The sequence below is a fragment of the Phoca vitulina genome, unplaced genomic scaffold (genome assembly GCF_004348235.1).
Source record: "Phoca vitulina isolate PV1807 unplaced genomic scaffold, GSC_HSeal_1.0 scaffold8, whole genome shotgun sequence".
In the NCBI taxonomy this organism is placed as follows: domain Eukaryota; kingdom Metazoa; phylum Chordata; class Mammalia; order Carnivora; family Phocidae; genus Phoca; species Phoca vitulina.
The window spans coordinates 27006789-27027540 of NW_022589711.1; the positions used below are offsets into that span (position 1 = coordinate 27006789).

General features: G+C 35.3%; 1 protein-coding gene across 1 annotated transcript in view; it reads left to right on the forward strand.

Moving 5' to 3' along the window:
- ZPLD1 (zona pellucida like domain containing 1) overlaps window positions 1–20752 on the forward strand; it is a 43274-nt gene that overhangs the window by 14945 nt on the left and 7577 nt on the right. Inside the window, exons 3-7 of the mRNA XM_032406209.1 lie at window positions 2641–2822; window positions 4242–4314; window positions 8741–8838; window positions 10183–10263; window positions 20534–20705. Coding sequence (XP_032262100.1) covers window positions 2641–2822; window positions 4242–4314; window positions 8741–8838; window positions 10183–10263; window positions 20534–20705 — 606 coding nt within the window. The remainder of the gene's footprint in view (window positions 1–2640; window positions 2823–4241; window positions 4315–8740; window positions 8839–10182; window positions 10264–20533; window positions 20706–20752) is intronic.

Genomic DNA, 20752 nt, shown 5'->3' on the forward strand with positions numbered 1-20752 from the left:
CAGTGTGATATTCTTCACTGTGTGGGACTGTCTTTTGAATTTCCAAATGTTTTTCATATCCAATCTTATTCATGAAATCCCAGTATATTGTTCAAAAAAGGAAATCTCTCTAGTCATTGTGAAAATCAAAATACTGCTTCAAATATTTCCACCCTGAATGAGAACAACTAGTCTATGCTATTCATTTATTTATACTTGCATTGAACACCAAAAAAATAAGAAGAAAGAAAGAAAGAAAAAGAAAGAAGAAAGAAAGAAAGAAAGAAAAAGAGAAGAAACTGAATAAGGAATTGATTCTCCCAGGAATTAAAATTAATTGAAGTATAAATATTATGATTTGAGGGGTGTTACACTGAAATTCATTGAGTACCGTTTTTTTCATTTTGCTTGTTTAAATATAATCTTATTGGTAAATCCTAGCACAGACAAAAAGGAGATACAGTGAGCATGACCACTTAGCCCAGTGAATGAGGAGAAACTGGCTTTTCCTCTTCATAAATTATTGTTTGGGATTAAAGGGGAAGGCTTAATTTCTCTAAGGGCAGGGTTTCTAAGACTTGATGGGAGATGGGAGACAGGAAAGAGAGATTTCTTTGATCTCCTTCTTTATCTTTTCCCGGAGGGCAGTTAGAATATTGTGCCCATGACCGTTTCCAAGCCTGCAGCGTGAGTATTGTTGACTCTTTTTATTAAAAACATTTATTCATCTCTCTGAGTTGTGCACAGAGAGGTTATGAGGTGGGCCTGAGGGAGAGTGATGCAGGCTGATTATTACATGTCTGTGTTTCCTTGTGGAGGGAGGAGCCCATATGGAGAGCCAAGGTTTCCCCCCTCCCACCTTACCCTGGGGTCTCTCCTTCAGGGCGCTTTCTTCTCCAGATTTAAGTCTTGCCCTGCTGCCAAGAAAGTAGTTCAGGAGAAATGCCAGGCGAAGCATCTGTGTGTGTGTGTGCACGTTCGCACGCGCATGTGCTATTTACTTTTTTTAAGGCCGAATAACTTGGGCATAAAAATTGCTATATACCTGTGTGTTGTGTTTGTTTTGTTTTCACAGAGTTGGTATGTTTAGTTAGCCAGTCAGGGAAGTGTGAGAGGAGGGGATTTGCTTATTTTTTCATTTTTGCCATAGATGTCACCAACTTTGGAGTCTTCTCCAAGGATAATCTTACATGGGAAAAATTAAGTAGACTGTGACATCACTGGATTAGAATAAAAAAATGTTTTCATTTGTAATGATTCTGGCTCTGTTCATGAATTAGCTTGATAATTGCCTCAGCTTTGCCCATGTACTTCTAGGTTCATGCATAAAGTTTATTCTATTGTTGAAAAGTAAGTATTACAGACTTCCATAAAATCTGCTGAAAGTATTTATTGAGTGTTATACTGTCTTTGACATAATGGAAGAAGCTGTATTCCTCTATGGTGTTATGAAAGTCAAGAACATTATTGATTATTCCTAAAATGGTGGTTCTTAAATTTTAGTGGGATTGAAGAATCCAATGAAAGCTAATCAGTCCCATGAAAATACACATATGGACAATATTTTAATATAACTTCTGGGAGTTCATAATCCCCCTGAAGCCCATCTATGAACTATTGCTCTATGAACTATTGCCCTGGAAAGAGATGAGGGTCTCCATGTAAGTATCACAGAGGAAAGCCCTCAGATTGACCCTCAGAAAATTTGTGACCTTAATTCATTTGTTCAGAATTTATCTCAGGGGTCCCAAGATGCTGGTGTCACTGTGTGATGCAGACCATGCAAAGGCAAATAAGACTAAGAGGACTCCCTACCCACAAGAGGCTCTGATTATGGTGAAGGGGACTGACAGTTCAGGAGACTGCTCATGCACCATTCCTCTGCCTGTGATGGAGATGAGCACTGCCTATAGGGCAGTCAGGAGCTTTCCTGGGGAACAGGAGATCCAGGGGAGAAGCAGGATATGTCATGGTGAAGTGGGGGAGGAAGGAGGCAGAGGGAGCATGTGCGAAGCCACAAGGGCCTTGTAGCTGGGCATCATTTCTTCTTCTTATTTTTTAAGGATTTTATTTATTTATTTGTCAGAGATAGAGAGAAAGGGAGCGCACAAGCAGAAGGAATGGCAGGCAGAGGGAGAAGCAAGCTCCCTGCTGAGCAAGGAGCCCGATGGGGCACTCGATCCCAGGACCCTGGGATCATGACCTGAGCCAAAGGCAGACCGACACTTAACCTACTGAGCCGCCCAGGTGTCCCAATGGTTGGGGTATTATTAGGCAAGAGTATGAGTCTGGAGATACCAAGCCAAAGTGGAAAACAAGATCAGATTAACAGGGATCTTTTAAGCCAGGCCACAGAATTTGGACCTTACTCATGAACATTTTTGAATTACTTTTTGTAGCCCTCTGAACATGTAATCCCTCTCCTTTCTTATTTATGAATTATGAATAAAGTGTCTTTGGTGAATATGAAGTTTCCTTTAGTTAAAAGACATATGTAATCACTTATAAATAGCATTATGTGTATATAATCTCAAAACCATGGCACGTTGTAGTTGAAATAGACCCTAGGAATGATCTGGTCTAATGTTTTATTTTGCATATGAAATGCCTAGATTTACATATATCTATTTAATCATTGAACTTGATCTACTGTTTTAATAGGTATCCACAATTTCTGGAGTCAGTGCTTATGGAAATGCAACTTCAGTACAAATAGGAAATATTTCGGGATACATTGATACTCCAGACCCACCAACAATCATCAGCTATCTACCTGGGCTTCTTTACAAATTTAGTTGTAGTTACCCACTGGAATACCTGGTTAATAATACTCAGCTTGCCTCGTAAGTTCACATTCTATCCTTGCTTTCACATTCTGTCTTCATGTTTGAGTCATTTTTTTATCCTCAAGGGACTTATAAAAATAGCAGGATTTGTTGAGAATAGCCAAACTCAAAGTAATGGAAACCATATTAAGTCTTGTCTTTATCGATCGAGCGATCGATCGATCTGACATTGTTATGACCCATATCAACAGACCAGATATATATATACGCATATGTATTTCCCCCCAAATTAAAACTGGCTCAAACTGGTCAGATGTCTACCTGGGGGTTCTCCTCATGCCCTTTAGAATTGCCCAAGAAGCTAAGAACTCTGGGTGCTGATGCGGTCCAGGAGTGTCCTGTTTCCAGTGCATAGACTAGTTACTGCATGTCGAGTCTTGCTTGACTTCAGTCTCTGCCATAAGCTCTCACTGTTGGACTCTACTGCCTCAGAATCTGGGGACCACATGCCTCTTCTGAGGTGTCAACTGCACAAGTGCCGATGGTTCCCAAAGAGAGGTGACATCACTCAGAGCCAAAGAGCTTCGGATATGGACTGAGGTCATAGCCTTTTGCTTACAGTCATGCATTCACTCATTTTTCCCAAAGCACATACTCCAAGACAGGGTTATGTTCACCTTATAACATAGTCTTCTGGATTTGTCAAATAGTTTTGACAAAATGGATAATTGAGTGAAAACTTTCTCTCCTCAGATCTAGGGTTTGCTTTCGCAAAGGTATAGTGATTGTTTAATCTTAGTCATGAGGGAACGTGGAGGCCGCATTCTGTTTCAGTTAAAAAAAATGATTACAGCTGATTTTAATGGCACAGTGATGATAAATACCTTGGTAAAAAGCAAGACTTGGAAGACAAGAAAAGAAAGGTTTTGAGTCAAAACGATACAGGGCTAGAGGGAAGTGAGTCATTAGGATGTCACAGACTTACTCTGCTGCCCCTCTCTCCCCCAATAAACACATTCCTGAGCTGCAGTGTACATGGAAAGTCATTCATTTATTCAATAGATACTTATTATACTTCTACCATGTGCCATGCAATGTTCTAGCAGTGAACAAAGTAAAACAAAATCCCTGATCTCATGAAACTTCTCATGGGATTGATGAAAATGTACTTATATCAGATTCAAATTATATTGGAATGACATTTTTCTTTAAACAGTCCCATATATGCAATGCAAAATGCAAAGATGCCTTTGTAAATAAAAAGATCATGAAGAACAGTCTGTCTTTATTTGGTCTCTCTTGCTTTTTGATTATTTATCTGTTCAGTGATTTAAAGAGTGTGCCTACTCCAGGCCTAGTTAAAAGTATATCAAGCTTACTCAAGAGTTTTAGTGCCTTAAATCCAACATTAATGTATAACTGAAACTTTTAATTTAAAATCTCATCAATGCTTTCCTTTCTCTAAATCTATTTTAGGTCCTCAGCTGCTATTTCTGTGAGAGAGAACAATGGTACATTTGTCAGCACTTTGAACCTGCTCCTTTATAATGTAAGTTGATGGGTGAAGGATGTTATGTTCCCTCTCACTGTTCTGAGGAGCCATTTATGCGGATGGATTTTATATCAAAATCCACCAAAAGCCACATTAACCCTGTTATACTTTGGTAACATTTATCCATCTTTACCAGCATTTTTATATATCTTAGTGATAAAGGTATACTAAAAACTCCATTACTTTCTAAAAGTTGATAAATGACTTTGATTTTATTTTGTAAATGTGATTCTACATAGTTACTCCAAGTGTCTATCTATATTTATATGTATATATTTATTTGTGTGCATGTGCGTGTAGCCATAGTCAGGGTCAAGATTTGGGAAGTAATATTTTTGTGATAAAAAGATAGGAAAAGTCCAAACGATACTTTTCTTGGTGATGAATGTGTTAATATTTTCAATATGGGTTTTGGCTGATGACAATTATGTCACCTTTGAAATAATTTGGGTTGACTACATAGTATTGTCTAAACTCTTGTCATGTAAATATCGACAGTGGCAGCAAGACGTGAAAAATACATGGATTTCTATTTATAACTCTAACATTAATCCCCCAAATGATATTTTCATGTTGATTAAAAGTTTTTATTCATACATTTTAAATGCCTGATTTAAATATCAATTTTTCAATCTATCAACCAACATTTTTGTAAATTATGAATCTGATTTTTACATTATTATTCATGTCATCATGGCACTGAGTTATAATTCATGCAACTGATTTAAAAGTCAGTGCTTTATACTTTGAATATAATGAGCTATAAATATTGTAGTAGGACATTTTCCAAAGGCATTTAAAAAAATCATGTTTATAAGTTTGTAGTCTGACACCACTGAGTTCTAAACAACAAATTAAAATGTGTTGGAATGAAGATTGCCTTTCTGTCATTTCCAAACTTTCCTCTGCAAGAAGAAACTGCCAAGTTACTCGGTTCCACAATGCTCGGCAAATATGTGCCAATATTCATTCCCAATATGGCCAGATATTTATTATTGTTTTGAGCAATATTTTTAAATTGGAAAATTCCTATCTGTTGATTTATATGTGTAAGCTCCCTGGGGTAGAATTGAGGTGACTGGTTTGGATTCAGTATTATTTGTTATATTTGAATGAAACAAAGATGAAACTTCCTGATCCTAAAAAAGTAAAAAAATATACCCACATGGCATTTAATGACACCATTATTTTTTGTGAAATTAAACTATTCTCCTACTGGAAAAGCAGAAAATAGAAATTTAGACGTGTGGATTTGGGGAGAGCTTTGCTATGAGGGTCTTTCCTTTATCATTAGAAATAGTATTCTCCTGTTGCTAACTAGACATAATCCCTCAAAACTTGCTAGAATCTTAATGCTAAATAAAAGCCTGTAATTTGGTGATAACCTTAAGACTTTAATTCTGTGGTAAAAAGGTAACCAATTGTTTGGTATCAGACTATAAATAAAATAGGTAATGTCAAAACACTTCTCATTTTTTTTTTTGATGTGTCATGCTTTTTATTTGATAAGACTCAACATCCTGAGAGCTCTGATGGGAACAGGTTCTAAAAATATAATTCAGGGGATGCCTGAGTGGCTCAGTTGTTTAAGCATCTGCCTTCGGCTCAGGTCATGATCCTGCGGTCCTGGGATCCAGCCCAGCACTGGGCTCCCTGCTCAGCAGGGGAGTCTGCTTCTCCCTCTCCCCATCCCTCCCTCCCCCCCCACTCGTGCTCTCTCTTGCTATCTCTCTCTCTCAAATAAATAAAATATTTTAAAAAATATAATTCAGAAAACGGAATAAACACATCTCATTTTTAACCAGTTTGCAATAAAGGTGTCATTAATGGTTGAATTAAAAAATTAAATTGAATTTTAAAAATTATTTACTAAACAATTATTTAATGAAATTTAACCATTTCTCCACAAAATGTTTTTTTAATTAATAGACAAACTTTTAGAGCAGTTTTAGGTTTACAGAAAAACTGATCTGAAAATACAGAGATTCCCACAGAACTCCCGTGCCTGTACACAATTTCCTCTATTACTTACACCTTGAATTTTGGGGTATATTTGTTACAGTTGATGAACCCATATATATATTAACTGAAGTCCATAGTTTATATTTGGTTTCACTCTTCATGTATATTTTGTGGATTTTGATGAATGTTGATAACTTGGATCCATCATTACTGTATCATATAGAAGAGCCTCACTGCCCCCAACTACTTTTTTAACATGGCATGGATGTAATATTTTGCCATGATACAGGATGTTACCAAACTAGTAATTTATGCAAGCTTCCAGTTTTAAAATAAATAAGTCACAAAGGTGGAAAGTACAGCCTAGGGAATACAGTCAATTGTATTGTAATAACAAGGAAAAAAACCTAGTAATTTAGACTAGAAAAAAAAAATTGGTTTCCTTTCACTAATTGATCTAAAATCATACTTATTATTTGTTTGGAACACTAACATTTAGTTGTCCATATGTAATTTCATTGCAACATTTCAAAATGAGTATTATTTTATAACCATCACTGGCCGTATCTTCCTATTTCACATGCAGAGTTTTTGACTTTTAGCCCATAGGAATGATGAAAAGTTATATACCTACTACTCTCATTCTTTGGAAAGGAAAAGTTGTACCTAGTTTGCATTCATGCAATTGTTTATATTTATGTATTCTGGAAGTGCAGTAAGTATACTTAGGAAAATTATATTTATAAAAAAGGATGACTTTTATTGACTATGAGATTTCCATAAATGTGGATTATTTTAAGTTGAACTGTGGCCTTATTTTTATGTAATATAAATGTATTGGTGTTCTCCTCTGTGGAAATGGAAATGAAGATGACTTTGTGAATTTGAATTGTACCTAAATACTAGTCTCTTCTGAGGAAATACAGAAAGAGTAAATCTGAAATAGTACTACAGTAATTATGAACATTTTTTAAAAGTTGAAGAAAAAAATCTAAAATAAGTATAATTGACTTTACAGACAATATTGTACTAACAAGAATAAAAAAGCAAATATACAAAACAAAGTAAAAAAAAAAACCTTTAGAAGCAATTTTAGGAAAAATGTGATAATTCATGATTAAACCACAGCTGAGTCACATCATTTGCAAATGACTTAGCAGTATGATACTTGTAAAAAAGTAAACATTCTTCTGGACCCTGCTGATGCAAGTATAAGATCTGTATATTTAATGAAGTGGAATACTTGGAGAAGTTTGCAAAGGGAGCCAGAAAGATAAATAAAAATACTACCTATTAGAAATGGTTGAAGGAGCTATTATCATTTATCACAGAAATAGAGAAAATAAGTACAGCATATAATCCCTCATTTATCTGACTTTATTTGGGAATGAAATGTTCCATACAAGTGCAACTGTTTCAAAAGTAAAGTGTCCAAACCATAATTTTAAAAATTTATAATTTCAAAAATTCAAAATCTGTTGCTTTCTTTCCGGCCTTCTTAAACAGAATATGCTGTGTATTTTGCCTTTGCTTGATGTCTTTGAAATTTCATAATGAACATTAATATTTTTCCTTTGCTGCAAAATATCACTGTCTTCAGGGTTACTAAATTTGGGGGAAACAGTTTGCTTGCATGCTAAATGATTTGACAGCTTACGTTTTTAGAAGTTCTTTTCTTTTCTTCTTTTTTTTCCCTACAATTTTTTTCTGTTTTTTCTTCATTATCAAATTAAAGCTTTCACCTCTCAATTTCTAACCTATTGATTTAATATTGTAAGTTGGGCAGTGATACAAATAAGCTCTTGAGAATTGTTATAAAATAAGGGTAAAAAGGTGGAAGTGAAGCCCTGAGACACCCTTCTATAAGTAACTGCCAAGGAATTCGGTGAAGGAACTCCATGGCATGCATTTTGGCAACTTAGAGGACATGTTGGTCTCTTTTTTGGTTTTCAAATACATTTTGGTACTTTCAAATTGCCAGATAAGTGATTTTGGGCAAATGAGAGATTATCAAGAGCATAAAGACCTATAACTCCAATGGCAAAGGGCTTAAACTGAAGTAGATGTAACTTAAAGAAACTGAGTATTAGCCACTAAGTAATTTAAGTAAATGAAGTATTAATTTAAATAAACTCTATTGACAATTGATTATTAAACAAGTTAAGTATTAACTACTGACTATTAACCATGGAATGCAATTTAAATACACAGAACACTAACAATTATATATGATAAGCCATGGAAACAAAAAGATTTATGCATGGAAATGAATTTGTTACTTGGATATGGTTTAAGAACAGCTCTGCTGAGAAACTAAAGGATTAACTAGATCCTTTTTGGGGTTGATTCTGTATATTTATGTTGATTTGCTCCCTTTTTTATATGACATTATTGTTTTGAGTGGTAAATGTGCTGTTTGGAAGACAATGACAGATTAATTGCTCATTTTTTTCATCATTAGGATTCAACCTACAGTCAGCAGTTAATTATCCCAAGTATCGGATTACCTTTGAAAACCAAAGTATTTGCAGCTGTACAAGCCACTAATCTGGATGGCAGGTATTTTCAAACTCTTTTCTTTTTTCTGTTGGTTAAAACATTTTGACTACGGAAAGCCTCATGAATCATAAAAATAGTACATTCATTTTTAATTTAAAAAATACTGTCATTGCCACACCGTTTAGGAATGCTAATAAGTAGAAATAACAAATTACAAAGATTAGGGAGTGACACTTACTTTGTGTCATTAATTGGAAAATAACAAGTCTTCCCATAAAGAAGGAGGGAGAATTACTGGAAGTGGCAGATCTTCTGGGATACCACAATGTTCTAGTCTTTCATCTGAAAGATGATGAATCAGATGTAGTCATTTTGTGAACACTGATGATTTGTGCACTTTTTTATGTGTATGTTATTATTTAATACAAATTTATTAAAAAAACAAGAGGACTCTCCTCATAATGATCTGGGCCAAAATTATATAAAATGATCCTCAGAAACATCTCCGTAAGAAACCCCAAATTGATCAAGTTTCATATAATCAAGTTTCATATGATCACGTTTTAGATAATCCAGAATGATCAAAATTGAAAGTGAATTCACAAGCTGAAGATCCAATCCAATATTATTATAAAGATCCAATCACATATTATTACATAAACTTTGCATCCTGAAGAGTATTCTCCAGTATACTCTGGAAATTTAGTTCTTTACCTTCTCCCTTTCTTTCTTAGTATTGCTGTTCTTGGATATATATGATTCTTTAAAATTATCTTATCAAATGCAGGATTTAAAAAAATTATTGTCATTTACTTCCTATAGACTAGTCATTTTTATAACACCAGAGTTAGAATGAAATAATGTAGGCACAGTATGGCCTTGTGGAGGAAGGCTGTGTATTTGCCTCATGGTTTTCTTTTACCTAAAACAGTGTCTATCATGGACTCCCACTCTCACCACCACTGATTCTGGCATAATTTTCAGTGTATAATTTATGCACCAAACTCCTTGTTGTATGTGGCATTGTAATATCTTCTGTCATTTTTAGAGATAGTAACTTCTGGAAACAAAAGGCCGTTGTTCATAGTGAACATAGAAGCATCTCTGTAGCTCACTTTTGGCTTTTGTTTCTTCAGACTTTGAACAGCTATCATGTACACAATTTTTTTGTGTATGTGATATTAGCCTTAACCCCACTTGATGTAGGATCGCAATTTGCTGCAGATTTTTAAACACCTTGAGCTTAGGAGAACATTTTAAAACAAGAAGCCTCTGAAATAACTAACAAAAATATAGTCCTATCCTGTGGGGGTAAGATATTTGTCAATATTTACTTCCCTTGGATTAGTAACTAATACTCAAAAGGAAATTCTGACTCTGGATTATGCTTACCTCTTTCTGCAGATGGAATGTCTTAATGGATTATTGCTACACAACCCCATCGGGGAACCCAAATGATGATATTCGATATGATCTCTTCCTTAGGTAAGCCTTGTATTGATAGCAAAGACCCAATTGTAGATAATTGAAATGAAAACTCCAAGTTACATAAACAAATTGTAGGACACTTCTGTAGCCTTTAACTTTAAAGTTTTACATTGTGAGCTTTTAGTCCTTACAAAGCTGGAAGTAAAACAGTTGAGAAGAGTTTTCAACACAAAATGCTGATAAAGCTATTGTTGAATGAGAACTGCAAGTAAGTTAGGTCCATCAAAGATGTTTTATTCATGTTTGGGACATATGGGAATATTTCACTGTCTTAGAAAAAGCATGGTTAGGATATTATTGGCAATCAGAGAAAGGCAGTGGGAGGTACTATTTATTCGCGGCTAGATTCTCATTGTATGTCAGGGAGAGTAAAATTAAAGTAATGGCCTGGATAATTTAGACCCCCAAATGCTTTTCTTCATTTATCATTATTTAATATGAAAGTATGATATAGCCTACTACTCCTTTTTTATCAGAGCCAATAACTTCAACTTCATAGACAATGATAGAGTGAATGTAATCTACATTTAGGGAAAGGGGACATTGATCATAAAAACATTCAATCATCCCAGTTTCCTTTCAGCATTTTTATCTGACAGCAGAGAAGACTTGAGAGTCAAGCAATGGCTTCTAATCATGCTTATAAAATGCAGCTGGCTCAGATCACTGCTGCTTATTGACACATGATGGGAGCAATATGATGGGAAACCAAAAGAATATGTTTTATTGGCTAATCAAGGTTAAGATGATGGTCAGAGGCTAGGTCAAACTGATATTCTTATATCCTATTGCTGTAAGTGTTAATTTGGGCAACATTTTTGGGAAAAAAATGTTAATATGTATCAAAAGCCTTAAAAAATTCCATATTCTTTGATGCTACACCCACAAATTTGGAAGAATATTCTAAAATATTTATGATTTCTGATCTATCATTGATATTTAAAATGCTAAAACTTGGGAACAAACTGGATGTTCAGCAGTGAGGAAATGGCTAGGTGAATTATGGAGAACTAGTGATTTGGGAGCTCATACAGGCACTAAATTATATAAAGCTATTTATAAAACAGAAAAAAAAGATTGGTTCTATTTTATCTTCTACCTTTCTGTCTTCTTGGTATTTTTATCCTTGGAAATATGTGATTCCTTAAAATTTAAGTGATTTGAAATATGAAGTGAAAGAATCAGCATATATAATTGTATGTACAATGAACCTCATTTGTATAATATATGATAGACTGTAAGGAAATACATCAACAGGCTGACAGTGGTTATTTATGCATGGTAGGATTGTGAACCATTTTGTTTTGATGTTTTTCTTATTTTCCAAAATTTCTATAATGATCACATGCTGATAATCTGGAATATGATCATCAGACTTCTAGTATGACTATGGTTTAGGGCTGAATCTCTTTGGTGTTCTTATTAGAACTATAGAGAGTGAAATGAGTAACTAAATCAGTTTCTCAAATGTCAGTGTTAGTGAAAGTAGGTGAAAAAGAAAACTGAGAAATCCCCAAATATGTGTTTGTGTTGATAAAAATAATTAAGATCAAGAGCAAATGGTGCAGAGGGAGGCCTGCAGGAAACAGTGTGGGGAGAGGTGGCAGGAGAAGCAGGGAAGAAAAGTCAATGTTAAGGGGTCCCGGTGGTAGCAGATTTCAGAAACAGCCAGGAGAGATGCACACCCAGAAGGAGAGGGTACCACTCTGAGTGGGAGTTGCCAGGAACGGGGCCGAAAACCAACAAGCCAATAGCCCTGGAGAATGTGGAGAATGAAGGGATAGAGAATGACCAGAGACTCAAAAGTGGCAGAACTCAGAAAGTGCCAGGAAAAGTATACCTTCTAAAAAGTGAAGGATTCACCTGGGAAGACAAGGGCCTTGGTGGAAAAGGCTTGTAAGTGAAGCTGAGGAACATGGAGCTGATAGTAGAACTCTTAAACATCTTTAGGTTCAGAGAGGCAGTAGAGATAGTAGAACTCTTGAACATCTTTAGGTTCAGAGAGGTTCAGAGAGGCAGGGAAAACTCAACTATATTAATGCACATTAAATGGAAACTTGTCTGTCCCTCTAAAACAAAGGCAGGGTAACCTTGAGTTGAGGAAATCCTTGAGGAAGGTCATTACTGTTCCACATTGCCCAAAGAGTCCTCAGAAAAGGACAAGTCTAGGGAAATCCAACTCTTTCAAATGTGAATGTTAAGCAATGAAGATACTGCTTACAGTGTTCCAATGTACTACACAAGAAATGTAAAAAATAGCTGAGAAAAAAAAATTTAAAGATAAATTAAACTCACTGGAAAAGGTTGCTATGAAACAGATAAGATTTGCAATTAAACATTGCAACATTAATTTTTTTACTGAAAAGTAACCATAAAGCAACAAAAGCAAAATTAAACAAATGGGATTATATCAAGCTAAAATCTTCTGCACAGCAAAGGAAATCATCAACAAAATGAAAAGGCAATCTACTGAATAGAAGAAAATATTTACAAAACATATATCTGATGAGAGGCTAATATCTAAAATATATAAAGGAACACCTGGGTGACTGAGTTGGTTAAGTGTCCAATTCTCAATACCAGTTCAAGTCATGATCTCAGGGTTGTGAGATTGAAACTGGAGTCAGGCTCTGTGCTTAGTAGGGAGTCTGCTTGAGATTCTCTCTCTTTGTCTCCCTCTGCCCCCCTTCAAGTAAATAAATAAATCTTAAAAAAATAAAATATATAAAGCACTCCTATAACTCAACAGTAAAAAAACAATCTCATCAAAAAATGGGCAGAAGATATGAATAGATATTTTCTAAAGAAGACATAGAGATGGCCAACTGGTACCTGAAAAGCTGTTCAACACCATCAATCATCAAAGAAATGCAAACAAATACTAAATAGAGATATCACCTCACACCTGTTAGAATGGCTACATCAAAAAGATAAGAAATCACAAGTGTTGGTGAGGATGTGGAGCAAAGGGAACCCTTGTGCACTGTTGGTGGGAATGTAAATTGGTACAGCCACTATGGAAAACACTATGGAGGTTCCTCAAAAAATTAAAAATAGAATCACTATTTGATCCAGCAATTCCACTCTTGGGTACTTATGCAAGAAAATGAAAACACTAACTCAAAAAGATATATGCACCTCCATGCTCATTGCAGCATTATTTAAAATAGTCAAAACATGGAAACAACCTAAGTGTCCATTGATTGATGACTGGATAAAGAAATTGTGAATGGATATCATGGGAAAAAAAAAAAAACTCTCATAGATATCATAGATACAGAGAACAGATTAGTGGTTGCCAGACACAGAGACTTGGGGGTGAGAGAAATGAAGTAAGTCAAAGGTTAAAAAAAAAAAAGAAAAGGAATTGAAACGGCAGAGAAGAGAAGGACAATAGGGGAAGGAAAGAAAGAATAAGGAGGCAAGGCAAAAATTGTCAAGGGTGAAGAGAGGAGACAAGGGCAAGGAAAGTAATGGAAGGAAAGGGAAGGAAAGAGAAGGTAAATAAACAAGAAAAAAAGAAAAATTGATATCCTTCTTTGTAGTAAAAATAAATGACCTGAAAACATTCCTGGGAAGATTGAGTAGATAGAGTTTTGCCTATTCCTCCTGCTAAGTACAAAAATATCCCTTAATATTATATACAAAATAAATATAAAAAGATAAAAAGATGGAGATCAGGTTCAACCAGCTAGGTACTTTGAGACCTGATGAATGATATTGTGGTGAGTTCCTGGGTTTTCTTTTTGTCTCATATATTTCAGACTTAGAGCTGAAGAAGTTAGTAACTCAGAAATACCAGGGGGCATGGATATAAATAAATGAATGGGTGATAAGCCTGTCCAAATGAATGAATGAATGATGATAAAGCCTGTCCTCTCAAGCCAAAGTAAAACAGAAAACTTACACAATAATTGTACTACTCTGGTTTAATACCACAAAATAAAACCACAAAATAAACTGTGGCTTCATTCCCACCCAGGCCAACAAAGACTGAGTGGACAGCCAAATTTCCATCCTTGTCTGGCTGTAACAAGGTATCCCAATCTCCCCTATGGGATGATTTCAGAGAAGGCGAGTGGGGATTCTGTACTTCTACTCTCACCTGGCAATAGTGAAATACCCTTACATGCCCCATTGGGTTGATGTCAAAGGAGTCCCAGTGGAGAGTCAGGCATTTACTATTACCCCACAGTAACAAGACCATAGTCCTTGGGGTGTTGGTGGAAGGCCACTCCCACCCCAGCTTGTCAAGGAGATATTAGTGGGTGCCTAATGGGGAGTAGAAACTCCCACCCTACCCAGCATTAACAAGATCCCCACTCGTTGGGGGTCAAGAAAGTCCAAGAAGGAGTCTGGGTTTCTACTCCTATTTGGCAATAATGACAGCATCCCTCCTTCCCTGATGAAGTGTTGGCAAAGGAAGCCAGCTAAAATACAAGGTTTATATAAGATCCTGAGGCTCATAAAATAATGGTCCAAATGTCCTAGGTTCAGTAAAAATCACTTGTCACAACAACAATCAGGAAGATCTCAAAATGAATGGAAAAAGGACAAAAATAAATGTGACAGGGAGTTTAGAATTATCTAAAAAAAGATTTTAAAGCAGTCATCATAAAAAGTTTTAACAGGCAATAGCAAACATGCTTATAACAAATGAAAAAATAGAAAGCCTTAACAGTGAAATGGGAAGTCTCTGAACAGAAATGGAAGACATAAAGAAGAAACAAATGGAAAATTTAGTACTTAAAAATACAATAATAAACAAGAAAATGAAATATGTAACTACCCTACAATCTAGCAATTGCATTCCTGGACATTTTTCTCAGGATTATGAGGTTTATGTAAGAGACTCACACAAAAAAATGTGTACACAAATATTAATGATAACTTTATTTGCAATAGCCAAAAACTGGAAAAAAATGGATATTCTTCAATAGGTAAATAATTTAACTGTGGTATATCCATGGCATGAAATACTACTCCTAAATAAAAAAGAATGGATTATGATACACATAACATAGATGTATCTCTAGATAATTACAGAGTAAAAAAATCAGATCCCAAAAAGGTTACATATTGCATGATTCCATTTATATAGCACTTTGAAAAGATGAAATTTTATTAGGAAGGTTATTCTAATGTCTAAATGAAGTTCTCTTAAAAGAAAAATCATAGTGATGGCATGGTCCCTGGGTGGCTCACTTGACTGGTTAAGCATCCACCTCTTGATTTCGGCTCAGGTCATGATCTCAGGGTCATGGGATCAAGCCCTGCTTTGGTCTCCACGCTCAGCAGGGAGTCTGCTTGAGATTCTCTCTCTCTCCCTCTCCCTCTGTCCCTTCCCCCACTTGTGTGCTCTCTCTCTCTCTCAAATAAATAAATAAATCTTTAAAAAAATTGTAGTGATAGTGATAGAATTATAAGAACTCAGGTAGGAAAGGATAGGACAGTAAAAGGGAAGGCTACAAGAATGAGAAAGGGGAAATGAAGGGGGGGGAATCGGAGGGGGGAGACGAACCATGAGAGACTATGGACTCTGAGAAACAAACTGAGGGTTCTAGAGGGGAGGGGGGGAGGGGAGGGGTTAGCCTGGTGATGAGTATTAAAGAGGGCACATACTGCATGGAGCACTGGATGTTATATGCAAACAATGAATCACGGAACACTACATCAAAAACTAATGAATGTAATGTATGGTGATTAACATAACATAATAAAAAATACTTATTAATTACTAAACTGAGATTGTGCTGATAGATATTTTTACTAAAACTGAATATAAAAATTTTGAGTATAAATGCATATTGTTGAAAGTAAAGCATGTTATCTTTAATATACACATACATATGATACTATGATAAAAACGTAAGTCTATGGGGATTAAGGAGTGTATTTGTTGTGATGAGCACCAGGTGATGTATGGAATTGTTAAATCACTATATTGTACACCTGAAACTAATCTAATAACACTGTATGTTAAATGGAATTTAAAATTAAATATAATTAAAAAAAAGAATGAGAAAGGGGAACTGGAAGAATTTAAGATGGAATAGGAAAAAAATGTGTTACAGAAACATTTCTGTAAAACAGGAGGAAGACACAATTAGGTGTTCTACGGAAAATAGACACAGCAGAAAGCACAGTATGGGACAGAGAAAATAAAACTAGGAAGATGCAAATAAAAAGAAACAAATACAAAGGAAAAGATAAAAAGGATTAGAGTAGAAAGGATAGAAATAAAATGTAGGCCAAGGGAATCCAATACATGTCTAATATACATAATTGGAATTCCCCCTTCCCTACAAAGAATCCAAAATAATAGAACAAACAATTAAAAATATATTCCAGGAATACTTCCCTGAATTGAAGGAAGACTTACATCAACATAAAGAAAGGATGACCTGTATGAAAGCAAAGGTTTCATCAAGTGAAAACAAGGGGAACTATAAAAAGACATAGTCAGAAATATAATAAAAATGGGAGACTTTAATTCCCCTCTCTCAGGAAACTCAGATCTGGTAGCCAACAATTAGGTAAGGGTATAGAAGATCTGAATGATATAGTCAGTGAGCTATATATTAATAGCTGACAATGCTTAACAATATGAAAACAGAAAGTCACCGCTATGTAGAAGTTTAAAACACTTAAATAACACTTGGATCAGAATTGGAAATATGAACCAAAATTTTGCAATAAATGAAGTTCTTTGAAAAAACAAATAGAGAATCACAGGTTAACCTAATCAAGAAAAGGGATGAGCAAATCCACAAAATACCCCAAAACATGGAAATGGCCCTACCAGATATTATACTTAATAATAGTTCTAAAATTATTAAAGGAATGTGATTATGCAAGATTAGCCACATAGACAAAAATTAGAATAGTGAGTTGAGAAATAGATCCAAAACATATGGGAATTTATGATATGATAGACTGTGCTATCACAAATCAGTAGAATAAACAGAGATTTTAAAAATAGTGTTGGACAGTGCATAACCATGAGGAAAATATCACTTGTGATTTCTTATCTTTTTGATGTAGCCATTCTAACAGGTGTTCATTTAATATACCATAATAAACTTTAAATAGATTATTAATTTAAATGCAAAACTACAGCTTTAAAAGTGGCAGAGGAAACCATATTAACATAAGAAATATTTTTAAAACTTGGGAGTAAGAATGATCCATCTTTGGTCCAAATACAGACATACCTTGGAGATATTGTGGGTTTGGTTCCAGACCACTCCGGTAAAGCACATGTTTCAATACAATGAGTCAATTGAATTTTTTGATTTCACAGTGGATATAAAGTTATGTTTAAATTATACTGTAGTCTATTAAGTGTGCAATAGCATTGTGCCTAAAAAACAATGTACATACCTTCATTAAAATACACTTTATTGCTAAAAAAGGCTAACCATCATCTGAGCTTATCTGTTTGTTGGTGGAATGTCTTGCTTCAATATTGATGGATGGTGGTTGCTGAAGGCTGGGGTGGCTGTGGCAATTTCTTAAAATAAGACAACAATGAAGTTTGCCACATTGGTTGACTGTTCCTTTCACTAACGATTTCTCTGTAGGATGCAGTGCTGTTTGATTTTATCCACATTTTACCCACAGTAGAACTTCTTTGAAAACTGGAGTCAATCATCTCAAACCCTGCTGTTTTAACAACTGTTTTTATATAAAATCCTTTGTTGTCATTTCAATAATCTTCACAGCATCTTCACCGGGAGTAGATTCCATATTAAGAAACCACGTTCTTTGCCCATCCATAAGAAATATCTCATTTGTTAAAGTTTTATCATGGGATTGCAGTAATTCAGTCACATTTTCACACTTCACTTCTAATTCCTAGTTCTCTTGCTATTTTCCCCACATCTGCAATTACTTTCTCCATAGAAGTCTTGAACCCCTCCAAGTCATCCATGAAGCTTGGGGTCAACTTCTTCCAAAGTCTAGTCATTTGATATTTTGACCTTCTTCATGGCATCTAGAATGGTGAATCCTTTCCAGGTTTTCAATTAACTTTGCCCAGATCCATCAAAGGAATCACTATCAATGGCACCTATAGCCTTACAAAATGTATTTCTTAAATAATAAGACTTGAAGTCAAAATTACTCCTTGATCCTTGGGTTGCAGAATGGACGTTGTGTGAACCTGCTGGGTAACCTGCTGCAGCTTCTACATCAGCACTTGCTGCTTCACCTTCCACTTTGATGTTATGGAGATGGCTTCTTTCTTTAAACCTCATGAACCAACCTCTACGAGTTTCAAACTTTTCTTCTGTAGCTTCCTCATCTCCCTCAGCTTTCATAGAACTGAAGAGATTTAGGGCTTTGTTCTGGATTAGCTTTTGGCTTAAGGGAATGTTTTGGCTAGTTTGATCTGCTCTCCAGACTGCTAAGACTTTTTTCATATCAGTTATAAGGCTGTTTCACTTTCTTATCATTCGTGTCTTCACTGGAATAGCCCTTTTAATTTCCTTCAAGAACTTTTCCTTTGCTTTCACAACTTGGCTAACTGGTGCAGGAGGCCTAGTTTTCAGCCTGTCTCAGCTTTCAACATGCCTTCCTCACTAAGCTTAATTGTTTCTAGCTTTTGATTTAAAATGAGAGATGTGTGACTCTTATTTTCACTTGAACAATTAGAGGCCATTGTAGGGCTATTAAATGGCCTAATTTCAATATTATTGCATCTCAGAGAATAGGGAGGCCTGAGGAGAGAAAAAGAGATGGGGGAACATCTGGTTGGTGGAACAGTCAGAACACACATTTATCAGTTAACTTCACTGTCTTATAGGGGCATAGTTTGGGGGGATGCAAATTACAGTAGCAACATTAAACATCACTGATCACAGATCACCATAACAAATATAATAATAATGAAAAAGTTTAAAATATTGTGAGAATTACCAAAATGTGACACAGAGACAGGAAGTAAGCAAATGCTGTTGCAAAAATGGTGCCACTAGACTTGCTCGAGGCAGGGTTGCCACCAACCTTCAATTTGTAAAAATCACAATCTCTGCAAGCACAATAAAGTAAAGCACAATGAAACAAGATATGACTTACTAAAAGCCATACGATAAAATACTGAAAATTTAACATAAAAATAAAGCTCCTGTGTATGTATGAACACACACACAAGCACACTCAAGAAATGTCCAAAGCTAAGCAACAAAGTAAAATAATTTGCAACTTATATAACAAACAAGGAACTAGTATTCCTAGCACATAAAGAACCTGTAGGAATCAGAAGAAAAAAGCCAACAACAAAATAGAAATTTAGGCAAAGGACATAAACAATTTTCAGATAAAGAAATACAGATGGCTCTAATGTATATGAAAAGACGCACATAGTCATTTCCACTGACAAAAATGCAAATTAAAATTATATGGTGACAGTTTATTTTTCCTACCCAATAGTGAACAATCCAATTTTTTTTCCATATACTTCGTTGATGTAGCTCTGGGGGAAATAAGGATTTTTTTCAAACATTACTGGGGGAGTACAAAATGCAACAATATTTATAGAGGGCAATGTGGCAAAATCTATTAAATGATATTGTACAGATAATTCTGCATATGTTCAAAATAATGTATTATAAGGCTATTCATTATTACTTTGTAAAAAGCAGATTTAAAACAATGCAAAGGTACGTAAGTAGGGACCTGATTAAGTAAACACTGGTGTATGTGTGTGATGGAATACTGTATAGTATGCAAAAAGAATGAGGTGGCTTGCTAAATACTCATATGGAAAGATCCCTAAAATACCTTGCTAAATTTTTTAAAAGGCAAGGGACAAAACAATGTAGATAGTGTGCTATTGTTTTTTTTGAGGAGGAAACAATAAGAATTCATTGCTTCAGCTTCTCTATGTATATACCCTGGGAGGATGCAGTAGCAAGTGAGGTCACCTCTGGCAGATCTGAATGTGGAGGTGGAATGGTGTGGACAAGGGCAATGATGGGAGGGAGACTTTGCACTACATATATTTTATACTGTTTGGATTTTTGAACCTTATGAAAGTATAATCCCTCTAAAATTTGATGGTACTATTATAATCAGAAATTGATCTGTTTAAACTTTACTATCTAGGTCACTCTTGTCGTATTTGTTGAGTTAGCTTATGCTCTTATTAAATATCTGTAACATGGCATGATTTTGTTAGGTCTTAATACTGCAGAAATTAGTTTACAATTTCCAGTGGGCTGGTAATCTCCAGTAACATCCTGTTTTCACATTCCCTAAAATGTAGCTGTGACAAAGATCCTCAGACCACCGTCATTGAAAATGGCAGAAGCCAACAGGGCCGGTTTTCCTTTGAAGTGTTCCGATTTGTGAAACACAAGAATCAGAAAATGTCCACCGTCTTCCTGCACTGTGTTACCAAGCTCTGCAGAGCTGATGACTGCCCCTTCCTTATGCCTGTATGTTTTTAGCAACTTAATTCTAAATTGTCAAATTGATCTAAGCT